General features: G+C 39.7%; 1 protein-coding gene across 1 annotated transcript in view; it reads left to right on the plus strand.

The window, feature by feature from the left end:
• Window positions 1-25,767, plus strand: part of megf10 (multiple EGF-like-domains 10) — an 83,463-nt gene that overhangs the window by 11,086 nt on the left and 46,610 nt on the right. The window contains exons 2-5 of the mRNA XM_042509621.2: window positions 5,051-5,186; window positions 10,358-10,459; window positions 14,588-14,688; window positions 18,951-19,043. Of these exons, the coding sequence (XP_042365555.2) occupies window positions 5,068-5,186; window positions 10,358-10,459; window positions 14,588-14,688; window positions 18,951-19,043 (415 nt within the window). The 5' untranslated portion in view covers window positions 5,051-5,067. The remainder of the gene's footprint in view (window positions 1-5,050; window positions 5,187-10,357; window positions 10,460-14,587; window positions 14,689-18,950; window positions 19,044-25,767) is intronic.

Below are 25,767 nucleotides of genomic sequence, written 5' to 3' on the forward strand. Positions count from 1 at the left end.
CTTTTCCCACAGAGATGGCACCATAAGGCCACTAGGAAGTCCCTTCTTAATGCCGGCTTTGTATTTTACACAGAACCAAAAAACTACAGCATCAGGCTGCTTCAGTGTGAGATTTTTAGATAGCATGCCGGTGTAGGTAACCAAAAGAAGCATGGCACGGCATGTAACACAACAGTCTCGGCCTCCAGGTTGATATGAAACACACGCATTAGTGCGGCAGTACTTTGTAGGCAATAACGACACAACATGTCATAACAATCACTTAGCGTTTGGCTGATCTGATCTCCACCCCTCCTCGGAGGGTAAAGAGCTTCTGAACCGACCTTTCTCCCAATTTGTGGACATTTACGGCCACCTTTTTTTCCTTTCTGAGTAAGCTACTAGTTGCTTTTTAACCTTATTGCGCTGTCTGGCACACACTACATGTAATCAGAATGTCACACACATCCTGCCCATGGTCCCCTCCTGCCAGCTGATTCTGGGAACTTTTTAGCGCTGTTTAGTAATAACCTCTCATTCCGACTTAAAGGAGGGACTTATCTGTCCCCTCATTCCAAAATTGTTTTACATCAATATAAAACATCAATACTACATACATAATAATCCATCCTATGTGATTTGACAAACTGAAACATATTGTTGATGGTCACATAATCTTGAGAAAACTGACTGTGTTGGGGGGACTCATGGCCTTGGCTACAGCCCTGGTATAAAGAAACTCATAGCTGAGAAGGTAGACCAACACTGCAGTTGTTTGTTGAACTCTGTGAGAGGGATGCCTCACCCTGACTAAAAATGAAAGATTTCTAGTTTGTTAGTGAAAACCACAGAAACCATTGCTGCCTAGAAATAGACACGCGTAAACATATCTCACATTAGTGACTCGAAGCTTTATATTCCTCAGTCCCACTAGATGCATGGGCAGATCTATGTGGGTAAATGTGTATACAATGATTTTTATTTTATGACATGAATTCAGTGTTGGAGTCATGATTTTTATTTTTTGTTCTTAAAGTGAATGAACCCTTATTTCTTATCAAACTGTCAAAACTTTGCTCCTCAGACAGAAACTGTCAGTGCCTCATATATCTTCCTTATCATTATAAGAAGCTTTGAAATACCTAAATTACACCAGAGCGCTGCTGAGCCACTAATTGCTCACTGTAGTTTTGTCATTGTGGTAAGCGAAATACGACAGCTGTGTAAAAGAGAACCGAGTATCTTCATGTTTGTGGTTCCACAACAGCCGGTAAAGATAGAACTGTGCTGAATACTATTGATTATGACCTAGATCAGTTTAAATCAAACATTTATATTGCTACTAAAGGCACTACTTTGGAAATTTAAGGTTTCCCTGGAAAGTGTGTGTGACTGATGTGTTTCGTGATGAAAGAGTACTGCAAATTGCAAAGCCTGCAGGTCTTCAAATTCTCACTTTGACCAGACTGAGCAAACAAAAGCAAAAAAGAGACTTCAATGAGGAAACATGAAAGTATAAAAAATAGAAAAGATCACATTTTTTCAGCCTGTGTCAAATTCAGACTTATTTCAACACACACAGTACACATAATCCTACAAATATCCTGACATCGCACACACCCGAGGTGTGGACTTTAGTCTCATGACTTGAACTCAAGTCATAATCTGACTACCTCTAGACTTAAACGGACCGAATCAGAAAGACTTGCAACTCTTTGCTAATTAGCAGTAATGGAGAATGTCAGCCTGTTCTCATTCCCAGGTTGTCAAGCACTGACATGCCCCTCGGCATACCAAAGCATCTTTATAAGAGGCTCTTGGCTTGCATCTAACCCCAATGTGAAGCCATCCACGGCAACACTTGACACTGAGAGCTACTGATGTAGCATGCAAGTCCAACATATTCTTATTTGAAGTGGACTTGTGTGTCTACATATTACACTCTAGGTATCCTTCTGCATCTGCTGTTGACGTTATCAATGCTGGAATGTCCACAAAAGCACATAGTGAGATAATGCTACAAAAGCATGTGGTTACGTTCAGGCAGCAAGAGCACGTGGCAACCAGTGCCGGGGTGTCAGCAAAAGCGCACGTTTAGGATTACGCAACAAGGGCACGGATGGTTAGGTTCCAGCATGAAAATTTGGGGTTTGTTGGATCCATCCATTGGCCCCTCCCATCTGCCCTATAGGGACCTTCTTTATATCATGTTGCTACCGGCAGCATGTCAACCTGTCCCAGTAGCGCATCATGGAGACGTGGCAGGTTCGCAGCCCGTTTGCCTAACAGTGCGTACCCACCAAACGCGATGAAAATTATTTCATCGCGCCTCAAATGAAATCGCGTCGCGCCGGACGCTCCAGTTTTGACGCTCGTACAAAAACCCCAAAATGGGACTCGACACGCGACGAAATCGCGCCGCGCGTCGAGCCCGCCCAAACAACAACATTTCTTCCGGCATTTCATTCTCTCGTTGACCATGCCTGAGATAACCACGATCGCTGCACTGCACCTGCTCTGGAGAAGTTCCCAGCGTCGTCTGCGGGCTAGGCGCCGACGTCGGTTCTGGGTGCATGCTACCCTACGGAGGCGGCGTGAGCTCGGCGAGTTCCACCGTCTCCTGCAACAAGGGACAGGAACTGTCATACAGCTCTGAGTGAGCGGTGACGGCGACGATAAGCTGCTCCTCCATTGTTTCTGGCGGTTTGATTAGATTTTGCGAGGGAACACCAGGACGTCCATACGTCAGCACGTCGATGACGATCTCAACGCTGATAGGCTGTCGCGGCGCGTCTTCACGCGACGACGCCGCAAAAGTTCAATTATTTCAACTTGAGCGTTCAACGCGTCCAACGCGACGCGAATTTCGTGTCCAACGCAACGCGAAATTCGCGTCCAACGCGCCGCGCAGTCGCGTCCATCGCGTCGCCCAGCAAAATGAGGTGTCAAGTCGCGTCTTTGCATTGACTTTGTATGTAATCTTGAGGCGTGATCATTTTTCATCGCGTTTGGTGGGTACGCACTGTAATATGCTGCAACAACAGGTACCATCCGGCCAGCCAGACTGGATGGCTTATCATTACATTACAACCAGTTATGTCTGGCTGCGTTCTCAGTTGATGCTGCGTATCATTCACCTGTGAAAAGTGGTTCTTGGCATTTGGATCTTGTGCCAAAATCATTGCAAAAATGGTGATACTTGATGACTTTGGATTGAGAACAGGCGTAGCATTGGTGGGGGGGAGGGGAGGTGGATGGCTCAAACCAGGTGTTCACGCCAGGGACAATAATTTGTGTCTGTGGGGTTTTTTTGGACTTTTTTGCCTTTATTAGGTCGGACAGCTTAGATGTGAAAGGGGAAGAGAGCGAGAATGACATACAGCAAAAGGCCAAAGGACTCCTGCAGTTGTTGCGGTGAGGACAAAGCTTTTAGGAAAATTTTAAGATCAACAAAGTCATAATAATTCAGCTCCAAGGGAACATGCATGTCTGACGCATTGACTATTCATCCAGTAGCCTTTAAGAAATTTCATTGTGGACCAAAGTGGTGGACCTGACTGACCAACATTTTCATCCCTTGAGTTATTATGTTAGCATGGATAAAATGTTTTATAACAAGTCAACTCCTTGACAACAGTGAATCTACTTTGAAGCTAGTCACACTGAACAAGCAGGAGTGAAAGTTTGTCAGTCAGCAAGAGCAGCAGACAGGCAGAAGATGGTACGTCAGATTTTCACATTCCGACATTAAACATTCAGGTAGTCAGCCTCTCATCGGACATCTATTGACTTTTAGGGGCACATATTGACAGACATTGTATATAATATTCATAGCTATGTTTTCATTACTTTATAATCACCCAAAAAGATATAAATCACATTTTTGTCACCTTAAAATGAGTTTTTTTTTCTACATACGGAGTGAATCCTCTACCTCAGGGTTCGCCACGTTGTTTCTACAATAGCCCGGAACGTACAGTGTCTCTAGATAGGATCATTTCCATTTTTGCATTTTTGCATTTTTGCATTTGCCAACGTAGTTCTCCTACATGCTTGGCACCTAGGAGAAATGTGAGGTTGTTTCAGTCTGCAACCTCACTGCTAGATGCCACTACATCCCACACAAAAGACCTTTAAGTGGGCACTAAACTGTTGTCTTTGCTGAATAAAAGAATTATCAGTTGTTACTAATTAATCTTGTTGTCACAAGTTATTTGCCCAAAGGCCAGATGAAATATGACTCTTGCCTGGTGCTGCGGTGCTCTGTGGTCACTGCAAGCTAGCCTTTGTACTCAAGTCAAAGATCTTTTGTTAGTGAGTGAGATACATATTTAATCAATATGTCATATCTTCTGTTGCTCATCATCTTTCTAGGTATGACATCACAATTGCAACATTTTTTTGATTTAGTTATTTTGTTTTGTTTGATTAGTAAGGAGAAAGCTGGTTGATTTAAATTCAATAATTTATGGAGAACGGGTGGGATTATATAAATTTGTACTTCTTGTCACTTCTTTTCAAATATGTAGTGTTCATGTAGTACATGTAGTCATATAGTGTTTGACCATTTCTTTTGCTTTATGTTTTTTATTGCCTGTATATTACTTTTTTTCTGTCTGCTTGTTTGTTTGTATGATAACTTGTAGGATAACTCAAATTCAAAATCAAATGTTGAAAGCTGCATTAAAATGGATTAATTATGGATGCAAAACTAGATTCACTAATCATGTATCTTATCAATTCATCATTTCATTTCAATGTTAGGGTCATCATATAACAGTACTGATTGTACTTAAAATTGATTTCTTCTTTAAAACACAAAGTTTAGGACTTGACTTGGGTCTTGTTGCTCTAAGGACTTCACCGGTAACACTTGAGACTCACTATGTCCCACTTTGACACAAACATACAATATAATTGAATGAAAATAAAAAAAATAAAGAATTCAACTACTTTACAAAAAAAACTCCTTATTTGTTTTTTTGATTGTATTTGGATTACTTTCTAAACATGAAGAACTCAACTGCAGGCAGTTAATCCTTGTCCTCTCCTCATCCATCGCTGTCTGCAGGTGCAGCTCTGACTGAGATGGCCATGTCTCTGCACTGCCACAGGATGATCATATTGGCTGTGGCCTTCTGTTTCCTGCCTTGCATCACTTCCTCCCTCAACCTGGAGGATCCCAACGTCTGCAGCCACTGGGAGAGGTCAGTCACAATGCTGCAATCATTTCTCTAAAACCTTATGGGCTTGTGTTACTAACACACTGATTTCGGTAGCCATGGTAGCTAATTCTGCTACTTACACATGTAAGGAGCAAATCAAAACATGTGAGAGAACCACCTCCCCGCCAATCAGAAAATCAGAGTTCAAAATCAATCTTATGCCTGTGCGTTTGGCCACATTCAGACCGACTGCAGCTCTTTGTGAAAAAGCAGCCCTCTCATTCATGTGAATGGAGTCAGTCTGTCTGTGCTATCAGGATGTCAACACAGGAGGCTCCGGCAAAACAACGCTGTGTCGTAGAATATAAATATCGTTTTGTTATACATTGCACCACTCTCAGAGCGCAGAGCGCACTCTGGGCACAGATGGAGAAATAGGATACCAGGCACAGAGAAAATAAAACTTAACTGTTCATTGTGCTGGGTCTAAAAGTTTGCGGTTTGCAGTTGCTCTTCACATACATCGATCGGATTTGATCAGTTCTGACTGAATCGATGGATCAATTACCCATCCTGCTCAAACAATAACAAATCACAACCTGCTGCTGAAGAAAAACAAACCCATAAAGAGCTCCGCCTGCACTGTGTTCACAGACACAGAATGATAAAAAAGAGACACACACACAGAGAAAGATTTTTTTTTTCTTTTGAAAAGGAAAGTTTTCTGCCATCCATATATTTAAGTATGACAGTGGAAAAGCTGCATGGAAATGGCAAAAGTCGATAGAACTTCTTCAACTGCACATTTTATGCCCACTTGAGACGGTTTTTGCCTATGTCAAAAAACAGTTGATGTATGAAATTTGGAAATGGAAATTGGTCAAATAGTTTCTGACAGAGCAAAAATCAGACCTATGTTATGGATCAGCTGTTTCTGCTGATGGTGTCTTCCACTGCATCAGAATTGCAGCCCTTGTAGTTTTTAAGATGTGCCCAAACTGACCGTGCGTGAATCAAGATGGTAACACACTTCATTTTCCACAATGGCAGGGCACCACAGCTTCACCCCTGCTGCTTTTAGCTTTCATAATAAAAGCACAAATTTACACAGAGCACTTCACTAAGAGGCAACTCAACAAAAGATTCTGGAATCATTGCATTCAACTGTCTTCATCTCATTAACATGAAACATGGCCAATACTAGCTGACATCAAAATACAACTCCTAAAGACCATGCTCCATTTTTCTCTTAGATGGTTAAATGGTCAAGGCAACTTATTTTGTTTCTGGTTCGCAACTTCTACCTCTTCTATTCTGTTTACAGCCTACACCACCAACTTTAACTATGCTTTGCTAGCCCGTTCTTATTCTAAAGATGTCAAAAACTGCTGCTGTCAGTGCTTCATTGTAAGATCGCAATGCCAAAAGCCAACGCTGAAGAAAAGAATGCTGCTGGACTGGCCACGGTATCATTATGTGCTGGTGGATGGCTGGATGGCACCTGCTGCGGCAGCATGATACACAAAGGGGCGGCTTCCACTAGAGAACAAGGCTTACACACGATATGCCGCAGGAAGGCATCGAGTTGAAACGCTGCTAATAACGATGTAATATAAGGAGCCTGATGGCGTCTATAGGGGGGGCAGGAGGGGCGGTGGATGGGTCCAACAAACCCTGGACTTTAATGTGGAAGTCCAGTGACGGCTTCCTGTCTGAATGTGATGTTTTTTTTCCTTCCCCTGCTCCTAACCATCTGTGCCAGCATGTATATTTCTTGACATTGGTTGCCATGTGCTTTTGTTGCCTAAATATAATTGTGTGCTGCATCATCCCACCATGTGCTTGTGTTGACATTACGGTAGCTGCATCCTGGAATGTGAACAGCAGACACAGAAGGATACTTAAAGTGTAATATGTAGATGCAAAAGTCCACTGCAAAGAGGCATCATGTGACAACTTGGGATGAGAAAATGTTGGCTTTGTGAAGCTGAATTTATTTGCTCCAAACCAGATAAATCACACCAAAGTTGCATTTCATTTGTGCAACATTTTAAAAGTTGTTTAGAATTTGCTTGACCATTGAATAGGAGCATGGCTTTAATTTTTAAGGTATCTTAAACACCACAAAGGAACCAAAACAGCATCTGTGCCGTTTTAAAGCAGGTCTGATTTTAGTCTGAATTTCAGTATGAAGCAGGAGTCAGGAATTAGCCTAGGTTAGCATAAAGAATGGAGTAGGGGGGAAATTGTTGTTTTTACATTTTGGCTTGCATATAAATTTAAAAAACATGAAACAAAGTGTAAATGTGTAAGACAATACTTTGATATTAGCTTAGGACCAATCGTTAAAGTTTGAAAAAGAGATAAATAAGTGAAATAAATCTCTTGGCTGATTTCCAAATTAAAAGGAACCTTGGAAATCCATTAAGTGAGATGTTAAGAAGAAAGGTGGAGGCAGATTTCCCAGCTATATTGCCTTTCACTGACTAATCTGAGGAAACAGCTGCATACGTACTCAGTGCCTCCCTCTGCGATGTTGTCCTGAAGACTGACGGCAGACACAAACTCAGAAGAGGAGCAGAGAGAGAGAGAAACACAGTTTATCAAGCTGGTCATAATCTGACTGCCTACTGCATAATTACATGGACTTGTTGCTGTTTATACAAGGTCACCTGACTTCCTATTTTGCTCCCAACATGATTACTATAGCTATTAGGGTTGACGCCTCACAATAATCAAAAATATGGGTTGTAATAAGCTGCTTGTACAAAGAACCTATGTGGTCATGTTTTGGAGAAGAACATGGTCCACACTAATTGGAAAAAAACCCCGTAAAAAAATGCTTTTAAGAAAAAAAAAATGACATCCTTAGTATATATTTTTTTAAATTATTACAGCCTGGGGTATGTCAATGATTAGCAGCAACATTGATTTTTATACATTACTATTTTTTGTGTAGTGTCAAATACTTATACTGCTCTGCATACAAAATGCACAAACATCAGTCCAAATCTCTAAGCAACTATGTTTTTAGATGGAAAAAAACCACACATACAAAAAGAATTATTTTCAATATACTACATGCAAAGTTGATTTTTTTTTATCATTATCACAGCCTGGCATATGTCAATGATTTGCAGCAACACTGATGATTGATTTTCTCCAAATGCCAGATATGGTAAAAATGATGTCATGGGGTGGAAAAAAGTAAAAAATGACAAATTCTATTCCACTTAACAGTCTGAACGTAACAATTTAGTTTCCACGGTGTATTTTAGACTTATTGTAGGAGCTGAGCTGGAAATTCAGATGTTAAACAAAATACACAATCTGGCCAAAATGTATGCCATATGCATGAACACAGCCAAAGTTATCAAAATATGAGGAGTGGGGTGGCTCAGTTAGTAGAGCAGGCGCTCCATGCACAGAGGTTGTGTCCTCGCTGCAGTGGCCACAGGTTCGAGTCCAGCCCTGGTCCTTTGCTGCATGTCATCCCCTCTCTCTCTCCCCCTACACTACATCTCTCCTATCTAATAAAGGCAACAAAAGCCCCCAAAAATATTTAAAAAAGAAGAATGAAAAGCATGCAACATGTGTCAAAAAGTCCCCAAGGGCTAATGCATCAATAACTGTGAATCCAATAATATTATTTATATATTATTTCCAAATGAGCCATTCTGTATAATTTAATGTTCATTCTTTTGTACTTTTACTCAAGTGCATTTTTAACTTATGAATTTTACTAGTAACATAGTACACACTACATTTTACACTGTGGCATTACCACCGTTGCCATAGTAAAAGCTCTGAGTACTTCGACCACTGGTTGCAGCCCTAGTTTTACTGTACGTCCATCCATCCCGTTCTTGTGACAGCGATATCTCAAGAATGCTTTGCCGATTTTTTTTCAAATTTGGCATAAATGTCTACTAGGTCTTAATGATTAACTGTTTCAATTTTAGTGGCCAGTTTTTAAAGAACAAGGTTACTGTGACCTTGTCCGTCTCAGATTAATAAATGTGATAGCTTAAGAATGCCTTAATGGAATTTATTTGGCACGAATTTCACTTGGACTCAACGATAAACTAATTAGATTTGCTTCTGTTTCCTTCTTGTTAATATGATGTCTCAAGAAGACCTTGAGGGAATTTCTTCATATTTGGCTTGAACACCCATTTTAAGTTAAGGGTGAACTGATTAGAATTCGGTGGTCAGAGGTAAAGATCACTGTGGCTTTGTGTTTGTGCCATTTCATGAACCCAAAATCTCAAAAGGGCCTTTGAGGGAATTTCCTCAAATTTGGTGCAAGTGCCCACTTGGTCAAAGGTTGAAGGCATTGTGACCTCATAGGTTTTTGGCCATAATTCAAGAATTCAGTTGCTTATTCTGACAAAATTTCACAAATATCTAATAGAATCAAATTATGCAGTTATGACATTTTATATTCAAAAGGTAAAAGGTCAACTTCACTGTGATATCACAATGTTCTGCATAAACACTTTCCTGGCCGTTACTCACATCATATCTCAGACATGGAACGGGAAACATTTGGTCAGATACTAACTTGGTGACACTAACCTGTAAACTGTGTTTATTGTTGAGATCTTTTGTGCTGCCGGGGGAAGATGTGTGTGAAGAATCCATGTTTTTACAGACATGGATATAAACTATATCTGCATCTTGACTGCTGCAAAGGCTTACAACAGCAAGGCGGTAACCCTAGGTTAATGTGAGGATTTTGCGATGATTCAAACTAAATATTTTGCATATTTTGGGCCAGACTAAATAAACAATTTGAAGACATAACCTACACAATTCGATTATAAATAAAAAGTGGCAACAATAATCAACAATCAGTAATGAAAATAAGCATTCACCATAGCCATAAGTGATACAGTAAGTAGCTGCAGTGAAAAATGAATGCCTTTACACCGTGGTAAGAGCAGTTCACGAGGCAGTCATAAGTTAGCTTTTGTCACTGCCTGCACTAAGTTGGTTTGATCTGCTGGTGAGACACAATTATTCAAGTCTTAACACCACACTGACTGATGGAGGGCCACACAGAGTACAGTGACTGTTGGAAAAGCTGCTTGTATCTAATCCCTCCTGACACACACCACCACACACGCAAACACATACACACATACACACACACAATGATTCTGTTTTTCATGTTTGATATCTCTCTCCTCTCTCTCTTCCTGTTCTTTCAGTTACTCTGTGACAGTACAGGAGTCATACGCCCATCCCTTTGATCAGATTTATTACACCAGCTGCACTGACATCCTCAACTGGTTTAAATGCACCAGACACAGGTGAGGACAAGTGTGTGTGTGTGTGTGTGTGTGTGTGTGTGTGTGTGTGTGTGTGTGAGAGAGAGAGAGAGAGAGAGAGAGAGAGAGTGGGAGTGGTGGTTTATTAAAGAACCAGACCATTGCTTTTGCATGCTTTAGCCCATATTCTGTACACTAAACTTGACATATATAACATGCCAACTCATACCAGTGTTTTACTGTCCCAGGGCTGAGAGTTCCCCAGTCAGGCAATCAGCACTGTTAACATCCTGTCTTCTTTGATTTTTGTCAAATGTATGTTATTGTGGCATTGCAACACTGTATACATTATCAATAGCAACTTTATGACCAAACAATGAGAACAGTCAAAAATAAAAAGCAGACTAAAATGTCAACTTAGAAAATAGCTATTTGAAAAGAAAAAGTGGTCCCTTTAGGTGTTTTTTTCTGGAGCTTTCAGGCCACAAATTGTGTCTTATACAGTAGTTTTAAGCCTATATGAACACTTTCTGCTGTAGAGTGAATGTAGTGGGAAAGGAGGTATGCTGCCAAGTGATGAGTAGCATGATATTCATGCTACTATATATAAAACCTCTCAAATTCAATAACAATTACAAGCAGCAATGCTTTTTATAGTATAATAAACCATAGTAAAATAATTTTATGAAAAAGTGAAAGTATAAAATGTTACTTTTATCTGTATGTAAGTGAATTATTTCAACTGAAAGATCCAGCCATGCATTTTCCCATCAATCTATCTACCATCCAGCACTATTCAGTCCAGATTCACGATAACGGTATCATATTTACAAAGGTAGAATTTATGGCTGAGCTGTTGTATTGTATTCCATGAAATGGCTACTGACTGTATAATGTAATACTAAGGTAACACTTGTTTTTAATCCTCAAACCTGTGAATGCTTAGTCATGATGAACTTTTCAGGTCCATTTAACAAACTGTGCACAGTATATTGTGGTTTTTGATTCTGTCAGCTGATGGAATTGTGTGTCAGCTGCCTCTAGAGAACCAAACTGAGAGAAAATCAGCTGTAATAAACCCGTTGGTGGATTAAGTATACATGGTTAATCACAAACATTTCAGGGAGGGAGGGTGATACACAGAACACACAGTACAGTAAAATGAATTCATTACATAATAAATTCTGTTCTGTCACCCAAAAGGTAATGAGCATTAAAAGCCTTTATTTAATTATGCAAAATTGTGATTAAACACAGACTGGTTTGGGACTCACAAGGTCTTTATCAGAACAGAGATAAAATAATCATGATAGCTGGTTCCATATGGAGACCAGCCACTCTCCACTATCCACTCTACATTTTATGTCACATCATAAAATAAAGAACTGCCACTTTAATGTGATAGAGGAGTTTGTGTGCCCCTGTGAACCTGAAAGCTGTGATGTGCAGGGCAAATCGGTCCTGGTAGGATCTCCCAAGGCAAAGTGGCGCCCGGTTAGGGGCCAGACTAAGAGCAAATCAAGAAACTGACATGAAATAGCTAATATGGAGCTTGAATATTTTAGTCAGTACAGAGACTCCAAACGTGGAGGGGAAATGGCCAGTGAACATCTATTGGCCAGACCTAGGGCCTTGGACCATGGAGCATGGTCAGCCCCAGCATGAAGAGATTTCAAAGCACTGCCCTGGTGGCTGTGGTATGTGGTACTTGGTACCATAACACCCTAGGCCAAGTATAACAACTGATCACCACCTTTTGGTGAGATGGATCAGATGGCGGGGAAGCTGCCAGACAGACCTGGTAAACCCAAACATGTAGTGAGGATGAACTGGGTATGTCTGGCCAAGGACCCTGCCCATGAGATCCTCAACTCCCACTTCCAGAAGATTTTTTGTGCGTCTTGGGGGAGGTTGGAGACAAGGAATCAGAATGGGCCATGTTCAAAGTTTCTGTTGTTGAGGCTGCTGCTAAAAATTGTGGTTGGAAGGTTGTCTGTGCCTGTTGTGGCAGCAACCTAAGAATCTAAGTGCTCAAACTATTGGGGTATCATTTATTTCAGTATGCAGGAAAGAAAGCTCAAACAAATTGAGCCAAATTGTCAAGCCTCAGATTCAGGAGCAATGGAGAGACAACATCCTGGCCTGTTGGAGGGGTCATGGGATTTTGATCATACAGAGTACATGTGTTTTGTGGACTTGGACAAAGCTTATGACCATGTCCAGCGGGGAATCAGGTGGGGGGCACTGAGGGAATAAGGGGCTGTTACTACAACCCCTCCAGTCCTTACATAATCAAATTGTGAGCTGTGTCCGCATAGAAAGCATATAGTCAAACAGGTTTTCAGTGGGTGTTGGCCTCTGTTGTCCTTTGTCAACAATTCTTTTTGTTATATTCATGGACTGGATATCAAGGCGCAGCTGGTGGGAGGAAAGTATTAAGTTTTGGGACCTCAGTATTATCATCAGTAGTATCTTTATATCTTTTTTTGCAGATGATGCAAATGATGCAAAAAGTCCAGCAGTCTATGAAACTGGTAACAGCAACTCACTCATGATAGCTGGTTCCATATATAGACCATGCATTGAGCGTAAACAGGATGATCCTTAACAACTGTGAACCCACCTCATTTCAGTCCATAACAACAGCAGGAGAGTTCCGTTCTTTAAAGTCTTCCTTACTTTCTTTTTTCTATCCCTACTTGGACATCCTTCATTAAATCTCCTCTTTAACTGTCCCTTTATGGAAATCTTACATTGGACCATAGGTAAACACAAGGCTAGCAGGTTGGAGCTACAGGTGGTATTATTACCTTTGCAAAAGCAAAAAAGTGCTCTGTGACAAAAACATTGTCCCCTTTACCAAAAGTTCAGTAGTTTCAATCTGGTCACTAAGCAACTTCGGACATGAACTGATGTTTTGCTAAGACTGTGCTGATCTGGTGATCTAATCATCTATTTTAATTTAGGCACTTCCCATTTTCCAAACATCTGTGCCTGGTCTCAGTGCTACCAATCCTTTCATTTCCCTATTCACTCATTGCACACACATATCATAAGGTCACACATAACACATCTTAATTCATGGATGGATAGATTATTTTACCAGATTTATTTCTTTAGCAATTAAAATCTCTTTTTGATCTGAGCGCTACCTTTACTTACTGCTGCTGTTTCATCTGCAATGGTGACAGGTTGAGTATTGGAGACATACAAGTCAAATAATCAATAACGAGTTTTAGTCCTTCTTCTTTCTCTTCTTCTGGCCTCTCAGTGGTAGAATGGGCTTGCAATGATCCTTGCTCACCTCCTGAATTTAGCATCAGTGTCCTTTTTTTGAGCCTCTTTGAAAATGTTATTCTGTTGGCTTCATCATATCATGACTTCTAGCATGCAGTGGGACTGTTTGAGTTTGAGTGTCTAGTGGTCAGGCTTAGAGTCAGCACCTCAGGGATGGGAGAGAGTTGCTTGGGACAGTGTGCTTGGAGTTGAAGTGTCTCACAGTCATGTTCACAATTGTAAGATAGAGCGTTAGATAGTTAGGTGGTTTAGGGCGGCATCTGAAGTGATGCTGGCGTCGCACCAGACTGTCGCTGTGAAGAGGGAGCTGAGCTGGAAGGCAAAGCTTTAGATTTAATGGACCACCTACATCCCGACCCTCACCTATGGTCATGATGAGCCCTTCGGTAGTGATCAAAAGAATGAGATTGTGGATACAGGCAGTTGAAATGAGTTTCCTGCTCAGGATGGCTTAACTCAGCCTTAGAGATAGGGTGAGGAGCTCAGACATCTGGAGGAAGCTCAGAGTACATCCGTTGCTCTTTTGCTTCAAAAGGGGCCAGTTTAGGTAGTGTGGGCATCTGATCAGGATGCCTCCTGGGCGCCTCCCGTTGAAAGGTTTTTGGGACACATCTACAGAATAGAACCAGAGCATGCTGGAAGGATTATATATCTCATCTGTCATGGGAACACCTTGTGATCCCCCAGTATGAGCTGGAAAATATTGCTGGGGACCTTGCTCGTCCTGCAGCTCCCTAAACACGGCACTAGATAAGTGGCTGAAGATCGAATGGAACAATAAAATGAGCACAGAATAATGAATACTGTGTATGCATCATTCCTTTTAATGAGTGTCTGATCCTACATCTGAACTCACTTCCTGTCTGCGTGCAGGGTGAGTTACCGTACAGCATATCGAAGAGGTGCCAAGACCATGTACCGAAGGAAGTCACAGTGCTGCCCAGGTTTCTATGAGAATGGAGAGATCTGTGCTCGTGAGTATCTTTACACACACACACACACACACACACACACACACACACACACACACACACACACACACACACACACACACACACACACACACACACACACACACACACACCCCAGACTGGGAGTTAAACCGCTTTTCTACCAAATTGGTGCTTTTACGGTATAGTCTCCTTTCCCATTTCCAGTAGAGCAGAGCTGTGTGCACGGCTCTGCAGCAGACAAGAATACCATTTTGTGTCAGATTTTTTAGTTTTTTTTCTTCTAGGTGTGTCATGATCAACAGAACAGGTCAATAAACAGTAGAAAGCAGCATGGGTGGAAGCCTGTGAAAACTTGATGGTGCTTACTTTGGCTTTTTCTACATCTCCTATTTTCTCACTCTCTGTTGCAAACTCAATAAGGGTTGATTTTGATTGATATTTAGGAGCTGTTTGGACAAAGACGGACAGTATTTTGTGATGGCGAGTCTATCTCACTGGCAAAGGGGCTAAAATTTGTGCGCTTACATGGGTGTTTTGTTTCCAATCACTATCAGAGCTGGAGCTGATAACTACCCGTGACCAATGCAGAGTCATCTGACCCAAGTGTGAATGCCGATTGTAACCTTCCCCATTACATTAAAAAGCCAAACATTAGCAAGTGTTAGTGGGGTTATTTGTGCAGTGGAAAAGTGGCTTTAGGGACACATATTCAGTAGGGCTGGGTGCTATTATAATACAGTATACAAAATCCACGATGATATCTAGTCTCATTGCACAATATAACTGTAGTCGAAATATTGCCAAGTCCCAGCATTCATCTTTTTTTTGGCACCCTTCAGACTTAATTGACTAGATTGACATAAACAGAAAGAAAGAAGGTATTTGTTTTGTTGATTTGTTTATTTTAAGAATCCCCATGAGGTGACACTTAAGCGACAAGCTAGTCTACCTGGGGTCCACAGCAAAAAGGTAGTAGAAGGTCACTAGGAAATACAATTAAAACAAAGCAGAGGTGATTATTAGATAGTTTCAAAACTGCATTTATAATTCTCTTAATAATTTATATTATTTATTTATTTATTTATTTTTTTAGCATTTTCTTCATCATTTTCTTTTTTTCTTTTCCTTTTTTTTAGCTGATTTTTAGGTAATTTTCTTGTAACTTCTTTTTACTAATTTCTTGCTGTTTTTTGGGCCATTTCTTGTCAAGTTGCTCGACACCCTCCTCTCATGTTTTTGAAAGAAATTAAGCCAATTTGCTCCGATTTTTAAGTTAGAGGCAGCATCTGATTAAATAAGTAGAATGAAGTATCTACTGCACAATAAAGTTCGCTGAATGGCTTAATGGGTATGGAAGTAATAAGAATCATATACTTGGGCTTTCATAGTCTCCACACTCAACCACTCAGCTGTAAAGGCTGAGGAAACAGCAAAATAACTCTCACTAGGCAGAAAAATAGAACCTTGTTCTTCAACATGTGCTGTCTTTACAGTGACTTCACTTGCCAATGATGCTGCTATGCACCCCCTATCCACCCGTCCCTGTCAGTAGCCAGCAGGCAGTGACAGGTGTGAAGCCACAGTGGCCAGTGGCAAAAACAACAACTGTTTTTGAGCAGCGACCGTAAAAGAAATCATTATGTTAACACTCAGCCTGCTGTTATGATGCTGGAAGGAGATGGTGGTATAAAAGTCCTAATATCTCGATGCTTTTAGTGGAGATGGAGACCACACTTTAATTTATGCAGAAGCTGTGATAATGTGCCCTGGGAGATCAGAGGGGAACTTATTTTGGAGTGAAAAGGCTCCCTTGTATCTGCAACTATCACATGTTACTCTGAGAATCTCTCTTCAACACTCTGCAGGAAGGAGAATGTGCCAGATACTCCAGGCTACATGGCCTTTCCAGATGGGAGTCAGAGGGGGAAGTCAAATTGCATTTAAGTTAAAATTAGTCCATTTTCTTTGGATGTAAGCCTGCTACACATTTGAATTTCAAAATACTGCAAAGCCTAGTCTGTCAACTTGTGATGGCTTTGTGATGACCTATGTAAATATTTAGCAACACAGTAAATGTCTGCTAAGGACAGAGGGAGCTTCTTCTTCTTCTTCTTCTTCTTCCTCTTCTTCTTCTTCTTCTTTTTGTCTTTCTAGGTTTTTTTTTAACTGTGAATCCATTTTTTAGATTTTTATTGTTATATGCATCAAAATGCCAGCAGTGCGTTTTCGTACAATGAAAAACAGTCATGCAGTTGCACAAAATTAAACAATGGATCTCATGCAAGACATGATGTATGAACAAATGTTCTCTTTTGTTTGTATCATGATTTTCTCTAATTTTGTCAGTACTCATTGATTTTTTGGATTCACCAATGTTGTCTAATTTTTGCAATTTTCTTGGGAAAGAGAAAAAGAGTGTTTGAGAGCACTCATACCAATATAAAAGGAAAACATTTTCACGGACCACAAATTGTTGCCCAGCACAAGAAAAATAAGTTTTACATTAGAGGAACATTTTAAAAATGCATTAATATCATTTAATCATATGTAAAGGATTTAAAAGTAATTATTATGATTTGGTTATTAAATTTCAGGGCTAAAGAAATACTACCATGCCTGGTGATTTTTCCAGTTACTGTAATGTGCATTCATCTCTGACCAGTGCTGTAATGTAACTAAGTACATTTTACTCAAGAACTGTAACTTTCAAAATACTTGAGTATTAGAATGAGTTTGAAATGAAAATATACAAGTGCAAGAATAAGCCTATTTATTAGAAAATGAATTGGCACATTATTTTATTTACTTCATTTTTTTACTTTATACTTCATTCTTTTTACATCAACACATTTTTCTAATTGTACTGACATGCATAGAGTAACATTTAAGGGCTTTCAGAGTGTTTTTTATGGTGTGGGATTAGTTATTTGATTTAGGCTTAGGCTAAGACTGGCATCTCTCTAGTCTTGACCATGTAACAGAGTCTTTGCACATGGCACAAAACCTGCCCATATATAGTATTTAGGGGACATTACCTGTAGGTGACTTCAGTGGGATTCAGCATTGAGCACACACCTGGTCAGAGCAGATTTGGGTGTTTAAGAGTGTTTGGTGCATCTGGAGTTGACATCTCTTATACTTCCTGTTACTAGAAAACCAAGAGACAATATAAGAGAAAAGTTAAGAGAACTTTGCTGCATGAGGTCCAATATTTCACACTAAAACAAGTACAACATAATGAAAAAAGCTAAAACCAACAGACTTGAATGAATAGAAGAGAAAAGGAAAAGGTATTGTTTGACAGATCCTACTGCCTGGAGATAAAAGCTGACTTTATAATAATTGATGCCTATATATATATATATATATATATATATATATATATATATATATATCGTGCAACCAATGATGTCAGTGAAGAAAAATTATGGATTGCCTTTGCTTCCACACTCTAGTCTTAGGTTTAGGCAACATATGCACTTTGGTTAAGGGTTAGGAGAAGATAGTGATTTCAGTTAAATGTTTGTAAAAAAAAAAAAAAAAAAGTTCATGATGAAAGGCGATGTTAATGTTTTAGTCACTACCAGTGAATATTGAAGTGAACTTTTTAATAAAACTATCAACATTTAGAACTTTCCAGATATGTTCATAATAGATAGAAAACATAATTTTTGGCGTTATGTTTCCCTCAAAGCGTACGTGCTGTTTCAAATTAGTTGTATATAAACGTAATGTCTAGGACACAAGGTGCCTTGTTGCAGCTTGGAAGAATTCTAAATTGAACTTAGGGGCTCATTTCAGATGAACTAATTCTTGCATTCTTGATTCTTGCAACGGTAAGCAAAACTGTTGCATGCATGAGGACATAGAAGCTGCTTCAAACCAAACTGCCTTTCTGGAAAATCTTTTTTTTTTTTTTTTTTCAGTGAAAATCATCTCAAGCTGAAAACAATGATTATTTATAACTTGAGTGACATACTTAAAAACAAAGTGGTCCAGAACTGTTTTGGATTAAGTCAAGTTGAGTCATCAGTCTGGGAAATCTCATGTTAGCCAAGTCTCACAACAGAGTCCAAGTAGAATCTCATGTCCTAATTTTATGACATAAATCAAATTGAGGTGCCTCGTCTTCATCCTGCAGCACTGGTAAAGAGAAAGCATAAATTCCAGCTTTATTTTTTTCTATTTATTTATTCTTACATGACTGAGTCCAAAGCAGACATCATTTGTGAAAATCTTTGTGAGTGCACTGATCCGCGTCTTCCTGTCTCCTCCATGTGCAGCTCATTGTGCAGAGAGCTGTGTTCACGGACGTTGTATGGCCCCCAACACCTGCCAGTGTGAGCCGGGCTGGGGGGGCTCCAACTGTTCCAGTGGTAAGTCCTCCAGCTGCTGCTGTCTGTGACCGCTCGCTTCTTTGTGTGTGTGACTCTGGTGTTCTGTGAAAGCACTCTGAACTCACTAGGGGAAAAACAGACCGTGGTGTCATCTTACTGACTGCTGCTCACCAACAGTTACAGCAGCTAAACACCCTGTTTGTTCTCATGGCTGCAGATATACATCTCCTCAAGCACTGTATTAATCTAACATATATCTCAGAAAAGTACAGTGCTCAAGGAGTATAAAGTCATAATGTCGTTATTATATACTGCATACAGTAAGCTTATATATGGGCTTATAAAATAGAGGTTATTGTGCAGTATGACGTAGTTGAAATGGGTTCATCTCAATTAAACATACATTAAAAAAGGAGTGGAACCACCTTCAGTATCACAAACAAGCCCCAAACCATTGGCCAGAATTCAATATAGACCAGGGGTTCTCAAACGTAATATTAAAAGGTCCAAGTCTGATTTCTATTCATTCAGGCCAGGCCATTGGTGATAAGCAAATGACTTTTATTAAACTTGCTTATAACAAAATTTCTTTGACATCTCCTGTTTCTCTTTTTCCTTAAGTGCAGCTTTAACTATCTCATTTAAACGCTCCTTAAATACCTCTGATTCAGAAAAGGACTTTTTGTTTTTGTTCAGCACCCAGGCCTCTCGGAGATATAATGGCGTTTGACATCATCATGATCCATGACACCCATGCACAGTCTCTGCAGCCATCAGCTCTCTTTTCTTCTTTCTCTTCTTTCTCTTTTTGGCCAGCTGTGAGCATCTTCATCTTCTCAAAGCCTTACAATATGAGTGTAAATATATATTCCAGCCATAGATAGAAGTCTTATCCTGTCAGTAGTTTTGTCAGAGCTAATATATTTGTACTTGGCCATGTCCTCTGAGGTCATGTCACTGCAGCTCGCTCTTGTTTGTCAGTCAGCTGAGGGATCCTGATTGAACAACACTCAGCTCTTGTGTCTATGAATGGCGTGTTTGTTTGTGGAAAAGCTTTGGGATTTCCTGTACTTTTTGACTCTTTGATGTTTTTTTTGTTTTAATATCTCATAGAAAATTAGTTGTCCTTACCTCAACTCTCATTGAGCCATCTTTTAGCACTTGGCTGAAGCATGTAATGCCCCCAAATCCCCCGAGAGCAGTGCCATTAAAAGTTTTCAAGTGGAGTCATCAGCATAATCAGATTCTTAATTTGATTAAGTTTCAGAGAGAATGCTGAATAGAGTGATGCCAGGGCAATAGACATCTCTTTCATGGAGTTGAGGGCTCAGAGTGAATAAACTGATTCTTTTTAAAGTTAAATTTACCACTCTTTAGTTGGTGAGACTATACACTGTAAAACAAAGTGCTTCATACAGTAAAATCACACAAACACACACACACACACACACACACACACACACATCGGACTGAGAGTTAAACCCTTTTTCCAACAAAACTGGCGCTTGTACACTACAGACTTATAGACTGCTTTCCCATTGTTAGTAGAGCAGAGCACAGTACACAAACATGTCAATAAACACCCAAAAAACAAAAAAAAATGCCTCTCCTGACATGCAGCATCAGAACATGAACATGTTGAGGTAATTCTGTCATAATTTAACTTGTCTTAACTGTCAACTTCAAAATTGAAGTAGCCCAGACACTAACTTTTTTAAAGTTAAAATGAATTGTTAGAATGAAATGAAATGAAGTGGCCTGTTTGTTTTGGAGAGAAGACCTAATTTGACAAATGGTTCAAAACCTCGTAAACCTCTGGATCATAACTTGTTCAGATCTCCCGTCCCCATCTAGATCTTGTAGTCATCTGACCACCCAGATGCACAGACTTATTTCTGATATTTGCTGATTGCCTTTTTCGCATGAACAAAATCAAACTACTTCACTCATGTGTCAAAGGTTTAAAATCTTATAAAAAGCATCTGAATACAACACAAGAAAACTGATGTTGATCCAAAGGGTAAATGTCTTTCTAAGAATTTTCTTTGACTTTGGAGCAGCTGTTTGTACTAAGAAGCTTCATGAATATGACCCCTGTAGTATGACCAGGTTTTTCACTCCTGAGTTCATATTTTGGGGAACTGACAGTGGGGAAAATAGTTCTGGAACAGCAACTCCTTCCTTGAGTTAGCAGTTACAGGAAAAAAAGTAAGTTTGCTCTAATAGAAAAAGGCAAAAGGCAGGATTGTTGCAAAAATGATGATCTCATGCATAGCATGACTCCGCAGATTTAACACATTAGAGCAATTTACTGGTCATGCTCAGTGGTACTTAGTCAGTGATAACAGTTTTATAATGTCTTGTGTGGCTCTGGAGGAGCTATATCAAGTTGAAGAAAACACCCCCTGATGATGTCATAGTGATGTTAACTTTTTTCGCTTTACAGGTGTTTTTGGAGGGAGTTTTTCCTTAGTAGATGTAAGGGTCTAAGGACAGAGGGATGTTGTATGCTGTAAAGCCCTCTAAGGCAAATTGTAATTCGTGATAATGGGCTTTATAAATAAAATTGAATTGAATTGAATTGAACTGAACTTCGTCATAGAGCTGATTAGATTGCTTCCAGCAACTGAAATTAATTCAAACAAGTAACCGCTATAATGTTCACTTTTTAAATTTTTGAAAAATTGGTTCAAAATTAAGCAAGTTGCAGTCGATTTTGTAGTAAAATCTGCACCTCTAAATATGCATGTATTTGTTTGATAGCGGATCTTGACCTCCCAAATATGATGCCCATGCAGATGTGTATGTCAAACCAGGAACACGGTCGCTACATTTCTATGTCTATGATCCCATAGACATAAAAATGTAGCGACCGTACCTGAAAGCTATACTTGAGCAAAGTATAGATATCTCACCAGAAAATGACTTAAGTTGAAATTCAAGTCACCCATTAGGATATTCCTTGAGTAAAAGTCTTAATGTATTTGAATTGAACTGAACTTAAGTATCAAAAGTCATTTCATGATATTAAATGTACTAAAGTAAAAGTATGTTTGTACAAGTAAATGCTGTTATTAAAAACGTTATGGTGTAAGATAGCTGTCAGAAAGATGTATCCATAATTAATCATTCTTATTTGTAATTTTAACAATTTCTATGTCAAAAAAGTTGTTTTACACAAAATTCTGCTGTCATATAGTGAGTCGGTGAAATTGGGTTCGTGTTTGGGTTGTTTTTATGTGAGTATGAGTGTAAAATCTGTGACTGCAAAGTCTTACCCTTATGAATACAACTCATGTTTCTACTGCTACGAAGTCTTCACTGTGAGCACGAATCCAAGTTTAAGGGTACAAATCGAAAAGTGCTGAAATGACGTCACTGAGGTTTCTCCGGACTACTTGGTGCGCTTGTTGCCCTCCATGTTTGCCTCTGGGGCATGCGCATGCGCAGTTGGAGGAATCGCGGATCGATAACTCTCCCTGCGACCTGACTGTGACCTCAGTGATTCTTGTTTTTATACTTATATAAAAACAATCCAAACTCAAACCCAGTTTCACAGACTCACTTACATGACAGCAGAATTTTGTGTAAAACAACTTTTTTGATGTAGAAATTGTTAAAATTACAAATAAGAACGATTGATTATGGATACATCTTTTTGACAGCTATTTTACACCAAAAAGTAAAGCAGTCAGAATTTTTTTTATTCCTAACATGCAGAACCTTAGAAATGGAGTGTATATTACACTTGAAGAATGACTAGATCTGTTTACAAATTGAAAGATTTTAAGACAGAAATCCAGTTTGTCCTTCCTTTCCCTATCGTCATTTGTCCATCCATTTCCTCCTTCCCTCTCCCCTTCCTTCCCTGTCTTGTACTAAGATGCGTAGGCCAAATGTGGTAGAGTAAAAGTATGCATTTTAATTAGGAAATGTAGTGGAATTGAAGTAAAAGTTGATAGAAATATACAAACTCAAAGCACAGAGTGAGTATCAGTACAGTAAAATACTGAGCTAGTGTAATGAAATATTATTACTTTGTTACATTACAACACTAGTGACCCATTCAAGGGCCAGTAGCTGAGCATATGTCAGCCTCAGCTGCTTTGATGGTGTCCATTCTTTTCTTTCTCTCTGTGCGTCCCCTGACTTTGTGGAAGTAAAGTCCTAAAATCTCCTTCTACTCATTCCCTTAGTGAAGGAAGGTATCCCGCCGCTGATCAGGTTAGCACTGAAAACATGCAGACAGTGTCCACCCAGCGTCTGTGGGAGGTTATTTTGGTTGCTGGTTATGAGCCTGAGAATGTGTCTCCATGCAGGCTGATACACTGATACGCATGAGGAGCCCACAGGGTGTGCCCCGCTGTCTTCAGTTTCAGCCTGTAATAACGCAGCTTATTGTTGTGTCTGGGCCCCGGGGCTCCCGTGGGCCACACTAGGCCCTGTCTGTCTGTCTGCCCTCACATACACGCATGCACACGCACATACACACACACACACACACACACACACACACACACACACACACACACACACACACACACGCACACACACACACACACACACACACACACACACACACACACACACAGGCATAGTTAAAAAAGTTTCTCCTGTCAATAGGAACTTAATGAAAGTATGAATGACTTGAACATTTGATACTTAATCGTGGAATTAAGGAGGTGTGATTTTCATTGATTCATTAACCCTTTGAAACCTGGACTGACATCAGATTCCTTTTGCTGTGTTCAGATGCCTTTGACAAGAATTTGAACCTTTGAAATGTGAGCGAATAAGTTTGATTTCTTTGAAAAACACGGGAAAAGGCATTCAGCAACTTAGCATGAAATGTGCCGCAAACTGCAAGAAATTTGTGAAAGGTGACAAGAAAATGGCCTGAATATTAGCTTAAATCTGAGAGAGACAGAATGAATTTCTTGTGGCTTTGTTCATTTCCATCTCTTCATGTTTTTGAAAGAAAATTGCTCAGGTTTCAAAGTGTTAAGCAATGGGAAAAAACTGCTTTGAACCATTATACATACCCTAAAGTATCAAAAATGTGATAAATACATTGATTGTTAGAAACTGGTTTACCAGCATGTCTTTGTTGAATAAAGGAAAGACAAGAAAATGAAAGGGAAGGAAGAAAAGTAAAAATGTAGGTGAAATGGCTACAGTGAAGAATTAGTAAAGGTCTGAATTGTCCAGTTAAGATAAATAATTTCACTATATATTTTTTTATGACTCAAATAAGAGTCAAGTATTGCATGCACAGTCTTCATGGTGTTTGACCCTGTTATTGTCCATGATCTTTGAACCTAGTGTCCCTGTTAGACTAAATAATTTACTTGGTTATTCTAACTCGATGATGTCCACATACGTTAAACCAAAATTATGTTCCCCCAACTTTACAGTTTTACAGTCTCAGTGTTGCTGTTATATTTTCTCTCAACAGTGTCCTCTGACTGTCCAACATGTTCTCATCCCAACTCATCACAATTTAGCTCATATTACATTACATTGAGGATTTGATTGCATTCACCACATCTCCCACCCATCGCGCGTTCCAACCTGCCGTCATCCTGCCCCGTTCCCCCCATGTGAACACGACAGGTTCTGACCAGCCGAGTTCTCAATCTTGTGTATGCAGTAGTTGTCGTCCTGCCGTCTGGCGGCGTATAATAACACCACAAACAGATCTGTCTGGCAGCATTTTCACCTAACACCGTGCAGCGGCGTTTTATGTGCGCCCAAAAGGTGGCTTTTGGCATTGCATTCTTATGCCAAAGGCACTGTCAAAGTGGTGCTATTTTATGCGTTTGGTGAATAATAATGGGCTGGTGTGTCTTTATGGTAATGAAGGAACATGTCACACAGTGCAACAGTGTGACTCGTTCTTTTTTTTTCTCAACAATGGAGCTCTGCGATGCTGAGAAGAATTAAATATCAGGCTGTAATACAATCCAATGCAATTAAATTTTATTTATAAAGCCTATTATCACAAATCACAATATGCCTCAGAGGGCTTCACAGCATACAACATCCCTCTGTCATTAGACCCTCACACGAAAAAAAAAACAAAACAAAAACAAACACAAAAACAGTAGAAACCTCAGGAAGAGCGATTGAGGAGGGATCCTTCTTCCAGGATGGACAGATGTGCAATAGATGTTGTAGAGACCAATAAAATTACTGTAGATGACAAAATTATACATAGGAGAGAAAGAAAGAGAGAGGGGGAGAGATGCACAGCAACAATAATAATAGCAATAACATAACATATCACAATACTAATAGACAGAAAAATTGATAAATGTAATTTATGATAGCGTGTAATATTACATGCAGATGTTTTGGTTTACATAGGTGGCAAACAGTTATATCTGACTCCAACTCAGCTAGGTTACCATGTTGACCTTAAACTATGCTACTAGATTAACTAAATTTATATTGAAGTTTTCTGAATTTTCTAAAACAGAGCAGCCAAATCATCCCTGTGAACTAGTACATGTTTCCTGGGTTTAGTATCTCTTCTTCTTAATCTTAATCTCTTCCTCCTCAGTCAGTCCACAGATCAATACCAGGCTGCAACCCAGATAGACCACCCGAGCTGTGGCCCCTCACTATCAGTCTGTGATACAAGCTGCTGATTCTCCCACTTACTGATGTGTTCATGTGTGGGAGAGTGCTGTGGGGGATGTTCTTAGTCAGCCATGAGAGAAAAAGCTCAATGGCTCTGAACTTGGAAATAATTAATATTTTG

The sequence above is a fragment of the Plectropomus leopardus genome, chromosome 20 (assembly GCF_026936395.1).
Source record: "Plectropomus leopardus strain MGB_pleo_1.0 chromosome 20, ASM2693639v1, whole genome shotgun sequence".
Taxonomy (NCBI): Eukaryota; Metazoa; Chordata; class Actinopteri; order Perciformes; family Serranidae; genus Plectropomus; species Plectropomus leopardus.